At 53.5% G+C, this 9,699-nt stretch overlaps 1 protein-coding gene across 2 annotated transcripts; it reads left to right on the forward strand.

Annotated features, from left to right (window-relative positions):
• The first annotated feature begins 1,377 nt into the window (after nt 1–1,377).
• Nucleotides 1,378–8,808, forward strand: ARL6IP4 (ADP ribosylation factor like GTPase 6 interacting protein 4). 2 transcript variants are annotated; one of them, XM_019538875.1, is made up of 6 exons: nt 1,378–1,510; nt 1,906–2,108; nt 2,549–2,872; nt 4,042–4,159; nt 6,278–6,347; nt 7,799–8,808. In XM_019538875.1, the coding sequence occupies exons 2-6, from the start codon at nt 1,922–1,924 to the stop codon at nt 7,853–7,855; spliced, it is 756 nt and encodes a 251-aa protein (XP_019394420.1). In that variant the 5' UTR covers nt 1,378–1,510; nt 1,906–1,921; the 3' UTR covers nt 7,856–8,808. The 2 variants fall into 2 exon arrangements, with proteins under 2 accessions (XP_019394420.1, XP_019394419.1); XM_019538874.1 differs by having other exon boundaries at nt 1,909–2,108.
• The last annotated feature ends 891 nt before the right edge of the window (nt 8,809–9,699 follow it).

The raw sequence follows: 9,699 nt of genomic DNA on the forward strand, positions 1-9,699 counted from the left end.
CGGTCTTAAAGGGGCCGCGTGCCAAGCCCTCTCCCCCGTGGTGCAGGCAGGGGAGGCAGCTGGGTCCTGCTCCCGGATCCGGATTTCCAGGCGGTGAGAGGAGGCCGCAGCCGCCAGGCAGGCCAGGAGGTCCGGGAGGGTTTGGACCGGCCCCAGCGCTCAGACGGGGGAAGGCGCCAGACATCAGCCCGTCCCGGCCTCGCGCACGTCTCCTGGACCGTCCCGACGCTGTCCTGGAAGAGCCCGTTTCACCAGCCAAGGGACGGCATCGCTTCGCCTCCTGCCTGGGGGATGCTGACGGGCTTTTCTCGGAGACGGGGAGCCGGTCTGGAAGGCTGGGACACCTCGTGCACTCGTTGCCTGTGAGAGGCCCAAGCTCCCCTGGGATTTGGTGGTCACTGGTGCCACCGCAGACAGGGTCATTCCCCAGGTCCCGTTTGCCCCGTCTCCTGCATCGCGCGGTGGCCACGATGCCTTCTGGACTGGGCCACTCCACCCCGTGAGCCTCTTCCCTGCCCAATGTCGCAGATACCGATAACGGAGAGAGGCTGCAGCAAGCAGAGGGACGCGCGGGCTTTATTCCTGCAACGCTTGTGAAACTGGCTGCAGGACCTGGCTGCGTAGCCGAGATTGCAGGAGCAGAGTTTGTGTTGGGACCCAGGGAAAAGGCCTCTGGGTCTCGTGTGTGTGTGCAGAATTGCTGCCTGCCGTTGCCCGTTACGGGACGGAGCTGAACTTCTCCATGCGTCCTTCACGCAGGACTTCCGGCACCGCGCCACGCGGAAACTTTCCTTTGGAAATCAGTCTGAACTTCTGATTCATTTGCAATGAACTCTTGGACTTTTGTGCTTGTAGACGGAAGAGAGGCAGCTAATTAATGGAATAGCTGGGAACTGTTGGCAAAGAGAAAACGCCTCCCTGTACCAATTACACTGATGCTGCCATCTCTTTAAAAAGTACAACTCGGTGAGCTTGTACCTAATCACAGATTGCTTGGGCCCCACGGCCCATTGCCGGGGTGTTGAGCTGAAGGAACAAGGTGCTGGTTCGCTTCTGGGAAGCAAGCTGGGGCATTAAAAAGCCTTCCTGGCTGGTGGCTCTAATCAGCATTTTAAATCATGAGGTAATTGACTCTTCTCCTTTCAGCTCCGAATGGAAACGCTCCTTGCTGATGGTTGTTAGTGACAATTTCAGTCGCACGGTGAGGTCCAGTCACTGCTAAGGAACGTGCATCAGTCCTTCACATGGTGCAGAGGGTTAGATGAGGGCACGGGTTCGGGAACAGAACCTCCGACCCTTGCATCGTGCGAGTAAGGATGAAAAGAAATGGTGGATTCTGCAGTGGTAATTCTAACGCCGCTGCTCTCTCTCTCACAGGAATGACTTCCAACAGCTAAAAGGAGGAGGGCACCGAGGCGGACGAGGACATCTCCTGCCAACCCAAAGCAGGGAGGGCCGTTTGGACAGCAAAGGAGAGTTGTCTCATGAACGGCGTAGTGGAGAGATAGTGGTAAGGTCCTCCGCTAGATTCACATCTGCTCCCAGCTCTCAGTGCTGCGCTATTTAGATCTATTTTACGGACCTCCAGGGAAGGGCTTGCTTAGCAAACCCTGACTTTAGCCACTGGTCTAACACATCCACATAAACAGTCCCTAAAACTGCAGGACAAAAGAAGTAGGGCAAGTCTGATGTACCTCAGTGAACCTATCCTTGCCAGTTATTTGGAGATGAGTACAAACTGGGGTTTAAGCAGCATGGGTCATGTAGTTCCAGCTAGAGTGGGCAGAGAGCTGCTGGGTTGGGGATGCCTCTGGAGAGTCTCCCCAGCTGTCAGGGGACCTGATCAGTCTGGTTTTGCTGTCCTGTATTAACACCACTAGCAACAGCAAAATAAATGCTTTAAAGCAGGACTCCCGGCGCAATGGCTCACAGCCAGTCCAGGAAACGGTCCCGGAGCCGGAGTGACTCGCGAAGCCGGCAGGAGAGGAAGAAGGAAAAGAAGGGACGAAAGAGCAGCAAGGATTCCTGCAGAAGCAGCCCCTCCCCCACGAGGAAAAGGGCCTCTGGGTCTCACCGCCGCAGATCCAGCTCTGCTTCCACTAAGGAAGGTAAGAGCAGGTGGGCGCAATGGCTACCATTGAGTGCTGGCTTTTCACCTGGCTCTGAGCAGCCCTGGGGCAGATGCACAATGAGGGCCGAGGTAGGGACACTCACCACTTCCTTGTAGCTTGGTTAGTAACAGGCGCCTTCCCACAGTCACCTTGGCTCATGCTCCACACCCATTGCTGTCATCTTGTGATCTCTAGAGCCCAAAGATACTAGGTGTGCTGATCTGTCATCTTTGTGCTCTCCCTATTGCCCTCCACCCTGGCGTAATCTCATTAATGTATTAGCACCATGGGATTTCGCGGTGGGTTTGCTGTTCAGGCTTCTAAAGAGGAGCAAACCCCAAACTGCACAGCAGGGTAGCACGGAATGAGAGCATGACGGTCTCCCCAGCAGGTTTGGTGGGAGCTCTCTCTACAACCCCCTTCTCGCTGTGTTGCAGAAAGAAAGAAGAGGAACAAGGATAAAAAGAAAAGGGCAGCGAATACCTCCTCCTCCGAGACAGCATCTTCATCCTCCGGGACCTCTTCCTCCAGCTCCTCTTCAGACGAGTCAAGCGACAGCGAACCCAAATCGAAAAAGAGGCGGCATAGCAAGAAGAAGCGAACGAAGCAGAAGGACAAGAAGAGGAAGAAAAAAAAAGAGAAGAAGAAGCTGAAAAAGAAATGCAAGGAGAGGGCTAAGGAGGAGAAAGCCAAGGCAGAAGGGGCACCTGGCCCTTCCCTGGAGCAGTGGCAGAAGGACTCTCTGGTGGAATCTGGTCCAGGTAATAGTTGCGTTTCCAGCTGCTCTGTCAGTGAGCAGAGAAGCGATGCAGTCAGGGAGAAGCCATTCGTCTCTCCCACACTTTAATTAAGTGGATCCTTGTAGCAATAAAAGCTGATAAGCCTTTTGCTCTCTTTCCCGCCCAAGCTTGATGCCTCCCTGGGGAACAAACACTGGGGCCCAAAATCAGTGGTTTCTTGGTAATCTTCCTAAAAATTCAGAATGAGAAGACGTACCTGCACACGAGACACTGACCAAGCTTCTGGAGTCGGCAGTTAAGACAGTAGTTCCCAGTATATGTTTTTCCACTCAAAGGAAGTCGGTAACACCAGGTGGACTGCATTTGTCTGTTCACTGCAGACTGAGGCTTGATCCTTTGTACAGGACCTGGCATTGATTTAAGGTGCAGATCCCACAGTCCTCCCACTCCTGTATCTCCTGGGTGAATTAGGAGTGCAGGAAATCCATGATCAAAAGCAACATTTTGAAAGCACCTCAGAGATTTGATAGAGACAGAAAAGCAGGGACCTTCTCCTATGAGGCAGTGCCTTTGTCTGCCGGACCCCACCCTCCTCCTCTCTGATTTCCGGGGGAGTTAGGTGTCTGGATACCTTTTGAGGATCTGAGCCTTCAGACCCTGGGTTTCACTGCCAGTCAGTGGCATTTAGGGTCGTAAAACTGGTTAAGCAGTTTTACCCCAGACCTTTGATTGGAAATCCAAGTACTGCTGGAGTCTGTTAAGCAGCAAATCAGATGAGGCCTGTGTTACAGAATCGCTCATCTGGAGGGTCCCAGAACTGCCTGGCTTCAGTTCAGTTCAGATATCCTGACTTCTTTGGAAAACACAGCGGTGTTGTATCACTGGGAGCAGAGGTGTGCTAATGCCAAGTGCTCATGAGAAGCTTACCTGTTGTAACCTTGGGCCGACTGCAGTTTCCTTATGGAGACAGGGCTCTCCCCCTGCCGGGGGCATGGGCAAGCTTGAATAGTTTGCTTGTAACCTCTTTGGGGTGGCCAGCTCTTGGGAATGAGACTTGTCCTCCATGCAATGGGCAGCATGCTGTACAAAGCAGCACCCCTGTAAGGCCCCCAGCCCTGACTTCCTCCAGCGGAAAGGGCCCTGTGAGCGCAGGTTCCTCTTCAATGCTCTCACTGAGGTTTGCATTCCAGTTTTGACAGACGAGCAAAAATCCCGAATCCAGGCTATGAAGCCCATGACAAAAGAAGAGTGGGACGCAAGGCAAAGCGTCATAAGGAAGGTCGTGGATCCCGAAACAGGGAGAACAAGGTACAGTCCCAGGGAAACAGCAGCCGAGGAAGGAGGGGGTCTGGGAGCAGTGGGGGAGGCTGGCTCTCGCAGGCAGTGCAAATCCACAAGGCTCTGGTGGAGCACATGGAGCTGGTTCACAGACACGTGGCAGGATCAGAGCAGTGGTTCTAACAGCGGATGAGAAGTGATCCATCCACCTTTGTTCCACTGAGATGAGCATTTAACTATCTGGTTGTTTAGTAAAGGATGAGGTGGCCGAGGGGGTCAGCATTAGCTCCTTAAGAGTTTCCTGCAACAAGGTAGGAGCCTACACAGGTGTGGTCAGAGCCGCAGTGTTAGTGACAGGGGAGTCTCCCAGTCCCTCGCCACCTGCTTCCAGGGGCAGTTGCTCTCTGCAGCGAGCTCCTAGGCCGTCCCCACAGTGTCACATCCAGCCCTGCTGCCACGGTAGAAACTGAACCCGGCTCGAGGCCTAAAGCAGCTCAAGGCCTAAAGCATACGGGGCCAGAAATCCCGTGTAAGTTGTGTTCCTCTCTGCTTGAGGAGGAGAGATGCGGAGGCTAAGTGCAACGCCAGGGGGAGAGGAAAGGGGCTTGCTGTTTGGAGATGGGCCGGGTCTGTTAGGCGAGGCTATCAGGGGCTAGGCACTTTCCACGTACCCTTGAGCACTCCATGCTCGCACAGGGAGCCTTGTAGGACCGAGCCTTGGGAGACCCTGAGAGGTGCAGAACCCGGACCCCAGAGCTGCAGTCATTGCAGGTAGATCTGGCTCATGCCTCGTTGCCCAAGGCTGAGGGCACGTTCCCTTCTCTGCCAGGGAGTGGTTCTGTTTCCTGAGCTAAACACAAGTCTGAGCCAGCAAACCTGGCCAGAAGTCCCTGGCCTCGCTGCCTTCTTTGTTGTTGCTCCCTGGGGGCACTTCCTTGCCCGTCACATCTAAAACGCAGACTTGGGCCACTGAGAAAGCTGGGGGAGGAGGCAGATTGCCCCTCTGTTTCAGGCGGCTGCAGCCCAGGAGCCAAAGAAAACACCACAGCCGGGAAGCAAAAATGACCCAGTTTTTGTGAAGCTGCCTCTTCGAGCAAGCAGGAACCATCAAGCTAAAGAAAACTGGGTGTGACAAGGCCAGGCTTAAAAATAGAAGGTAGCTGCAGGGCTCAGGGGAGGGGTTTGCGTGAGCACATCTCCTGGGACCAAAGCCTGCTTTGCTCCATGGCTTCTGCTACTAAACTTGTTGCCCCCTCTCCTGGTTCTCTGCATGGCCAAGCGCATCTCCAGTTTCTGGGTGCCCAGCAGCCGTAGTGGGGAGGGACTGGCCTGAGAGTTGCAGGTTCCTTCCTTGCAGCGGAGGCTGTCAGCGCCCATTAACTTCAAGCTGGCACAGAACCACGCTAGCGCCGGTTGTCTGCGCGGCAGCGCCGCTGGTCGTGGAACTGGCAGATGCGAGATCCCTTCCCCTTGGAGCACAGCTTCTCTGTGGCCTGCTGATGCGATTGGCTTGATTAGCATCTTGCTAGCATCATGTAAGGCTGAGGAAGGTCAGGTCTGACGGAGCTTAGCTCACGGAGTTGCCAGGTGGGGGGGTCATGCCCAAGGAACTGATGAGCAGAGCTATGCGTTTTAATCCTGCTAAGATTGGCCACAACATGGGTCCTGGTGTTGTACCACGGGGCCTGGAGTTGCTCCCAGCGTAGAAAGTAGAAGCTGCTGTGATGCTCCAAGCCTATGCCAGACTGTTAGAGCTGCATCTGGCCCCAGCCCCAGCCCGCTCTGCGCCTCCTTCCTGGTGCCAAGCTTGCCGCATCCCTAGAGAGTATACAGGATGCCAGGCTGCGGCCTGTCTGTGCTGGCAGAGCCTCTCGACGCCGTTTGAGAACAGGCCGTCGCCAACACAGAAGGTACCTCCGGCATCTCCATCAACAAGTCCAGCTTGTTGGACCTCTTCTGATGTGAAACAGTACCTCCCAAGGAGAGGCTGGGTGCGGAGGAAAGGCAGTGAAAAGCCCAGTCACTCCTCAGGCAGAAACAGCCCTCCGCCACCTTCTGCTGCTGGGGAAACAAAGCAATGTGTTGCTTACGGGCAGCGCAAACCGGCTGGTTGGCTCCACCGGCCGCATTGATGTGCTTTTGTTCCAGGCTTATTAAAGGAGATGGAGAAGTCCTAGAAGAAATAGTCACCAAAGAAAGGCACAAAGAGATTAACAAGGTAGGTCATCTCTTCATTGCAAAGCCTTTCAGGTTCCCACTGAGAGGCTGTCTAGAGGCTTGAACGCAGGACCAAGATGGCTCTGTTAGCCTTAGGCAGCTGGTAACCTCCCTTGGTTTCCCTCCTCCATCTCCAAACTGGGACAATCAGTGTCTATCTAGCAAGGGCAGGAGGAGCATGGAGTCAAGAGTGAGTTGTGCTCACCCATCTTGGTGTCACACGGAGATGGGCTTTGTGGATGGGGAAGAACAGTGGAGATGCCAGGCCTCAGGTTCAGTAAGGCTTTTCAAGCTGTGTTCCTTGATGTCCTCCTAAGTAAACTAAGAAGTTACAATCTGGATGAACAACTGTAAAGTGCATGCCAGACTGGTTGAGTTGTCATGACCAGTGGTCAGTGGTTCTACATCTAACTGGGAGGGATTAAGTGGGGGTTTTCCACAGGTCTGGTGCTGTTCACTACCTTCACTAGTGGCTTGGAGGATGGAAATGAGCCTATGCTTGATCTGCTTGCTGTTGACACCAAAGTTGCGGGGAGCAGAAGACACTCTGGAGGATATGCTTAGGCTTCAAAATGGCCTTGAGAAATTAAAAAAATGATCAGAAACATTGGATGAAATTCAGTAAGGACAAGTGCTGTATTGAGGACAGAACAGCCAAGTACATACATACACAGAGGGAAGGACTGGCTGAGCTGCTGAGTCAAGAGAAAAAGGATGTGGGGGTTTTGATGGACCACAAGCTGCACTGGAGTCAGTGAAGTATTGCTGAAAAAGTCTAATAGCATCTTTGGGTGTAATAACAGGTGTAGAAGTATCCCTTGATTTGCTTGAGAGGGGATTTTTCCAGTCAGTTCAGCACTGGTAAGGCCTCACCTGCAGTACTGCATCCAGTTTTGGGCACCATACTTCAAGACAGACATGGATTAATTGGAAAGTGTCTAGAGGAGAGCAGCACAAATGACCAGAGTCCTGGAAAACATGAAGGGAAAGGAAGGGTTAGATTTGGGGTTATTTGGCTTGGAGAAGCAAAGACTGAAGGGGGTTGGTAAATCCTTAGACGCAAGAGGTGGTTATCAAGAGGCGGGCGATCAGCTGTTGTGTCCACAAGCGACAAGTGATGGGCTGAAAGCGCACCCAGGGAGATTTAAGTTGTATATTAGGAAGCGCTTGCTCATGCAGAGGGTGGTCAAGGCTGGGGCCAACTTACCAAGAGACACTGCAGAATCTCCATCGCTGGAAACGTAAGCGCAGTATCAGAAATGTTGGTCTGGGATGATTTAGAAAGGTGGTTGAGAGGGCGTTGGACTGAGGTCCTCTCCAGCCCAGCTTTTCTGTGATTTTTGAGCCACTGGTGTTGGAAGTTTTCCAAGCTCTTTGGGGGCGGAGGGAAATCCTTGGCCTGATTCTCTGGGCATCTGGCCTATAAGCACCTATTTGTCTGTTCCTTTGCAGCAAGCCACCCGCGGAGACGGCCTGGTCTTCCAGATGAGGACAGGGATGCTTCAGTAACTGCCTGAATTGCAACCACGACAATAGAGGTGTTTTCTTTTCACACTTCCCAAGGCCCTTGTCTGCCAAAGCAGGTAGTTAGTTAGTTCCCTTTTGCCCTGCACTGACTGTTATTGTGCACCTGGTGACCTGTTGGGACATTCACGTTTCCCATTCTGTGTAAGTCAAGTGTCTGGGGAAAGGAGCGACTCTGCTCCTCATTCAGCCACAGCTTCTCTGCCCTCCGTCCTGGCTGTTCACTGCTGCTTGGTGGTTTAAGCAGCAAGCACTGGTGCAGCAGCAGTCATTTCTCCCGGGAGTTCAGCACTGCTAAGGTCTGTCAAGGAGAGGATAGGCCAACCCAATGATTACCACTGTGTTGCCTTTAAAAGCAACTCTTGTGACGGCGAGCCGTACGCTAAGTCTATGGCAAGCACCCAGCTGGCAGAACAGCTCAGATCGAGGGCTCTCCCTGCCGACTAGAACTTCTGCATGCCTGCTCATCCCTGGCTTAGCATCTGCCCAGTGCTTTGAGGTTCTCCAGGAAACACAGGGACCCAGTTGCACTGAGCTCCAGGGTGCAGTCAAGCCCAGGTCCTGTCAGGTGCCAGCTCCCACTGGCTGGGGGCAGTCAGTAGCACCTGACATGGGACAGACTCAGGCTGCGACTTCGCACTGGTTGCCTGCCCTCAGGGCTTGATGCTGCTCATACCATGCATTGATGGGGATGTACTGCAGAGGGCCAGGTCAAGCCTTACCCGTGTCCCTGCACCAACAGGATGCCCTTTTGCTACAGGGCACTTACCTGGGTTGTGCGTCTCCTGAGGGAGCACCACACCACGTCTTTGTGGTTGGGGAGTGCCAGGGTCTCAGGAGAGAACTGAGTCACATGGAAGCACCCTGTTTTCCAGGAGGTTTTTTCCCCCGCTTAATATTGGTGAATCTGAAACCTAAAAATAAACTGGTGAAAAGCACCTTTGTCCTGCTGCATTGATTTGGGTGGGCAAGAGGGTCTCCAGGCTGCAGTTACATAAACCACCAGCTTCCTGAAGGTGCTGGAGTAGAGAGGGGTTTATTCCACGCCTGCCAGTAGTCTCCTGTCAGTGCAGCTTCCCTTTCCCTCTAATGCAGGCCTTGCTGTAGTAGCTGGGACTAGCCTTTGGAGATTAGTTACCTTTTATAAGGAGCTAAATCTGCCATACCTTCTCTGGAGATTGACAGGAGCCTGGAGGAAAGGGAGACCTGAGCCTGGACATGTCTGGTAGCTACAGGAGCCTGGCCAGGTGCTGTGCACACACAGGGGAGGGAGAGGGAAAGGGAAGGGCTCTCCGGCCTTTTGGGCAGTTTAGCATAAGATAGCAACCCTGAGCAAGCAGGCTGTATGACAGAGCAAGCCACCATCCCCAAATCAGCCGGGTTTTGGCTCTTGGAGGCTTTGCAGGCAGCAGATTTCCCCTACTGAATTTACCAGCAGCCTGTCCAGAGGGTACAGCCTGGGGCAGTGGTTCTGTCTTTTTAGACTTGAGGCAGCTGGCACAAGACTCCAGGGCCCCCTTAAAGTGGCAGATCTTAGTTTTCACTCAGATTGTGACTACAGAAAAATACTAGAGCAATTCCTTTGCAAAAAAAACTCGGGGAAGCCTACGGCAGGGCAGAATGCTCCTAACACGATGGATTCCTACTTGAAATCTTCTGAGTCGTGTCTGCACACCTAACAGTGCTTATGTTGCACATCCCCCTTGACGGGATCTCAAGGTACTCGGAGTGCTGCAGAATCGTGGACCCAGGTGCTTTTGGACCACATGCCTTCCCCTGTTCCCCTCCCCACCAGCCCAATTACCATCTCCCATCATTGCCCCCACTCT

The sequence above is a fragment of the Crocodylus porosus genome, unplaced genomic scaffold, assembly GCF_001723895.1.
Source record: "Crocodylus porosus isolate Cpor-Errol unplaced genomic scaffold, CroPor_comp1, whole genome shotgun sequence".
Taxonomy (NCBI): domain Eukaryota; kingdom Metazoa; phylum Chordata; order Crocodylia; family Crocodylidae; genus Crocodylus; species Crocodylus porosus.

What these genes read in the sequence shown, in the direction of transcription:
- ARL6IP4 (XM_019538875.1), top strand. Translation starts at nt 1,922, where the DNA reads ATGGCTCACAGCCAGTCCAGGAAACGGTCCCGGAGCCGGAGTGACTCG. An exon ending in TCTGGTGGAATCTGGTCCAG is followed by an intron (nt 2,873 to 4,041) that starts GTAATAGTTGCG and finishes TTTGCATTCCAG; the next exon opens with TTTTGACAGACGAGCAAAAA. An exon ending in GGCACAAAGAGATTAACAAG is followed by an intron (nt 6,348 to 7,798) that starts GTAGGTCATCTC and finishes GTTCCTTTGCAG; the next exon opens with CAAGCCACCCGCGGAGACGG.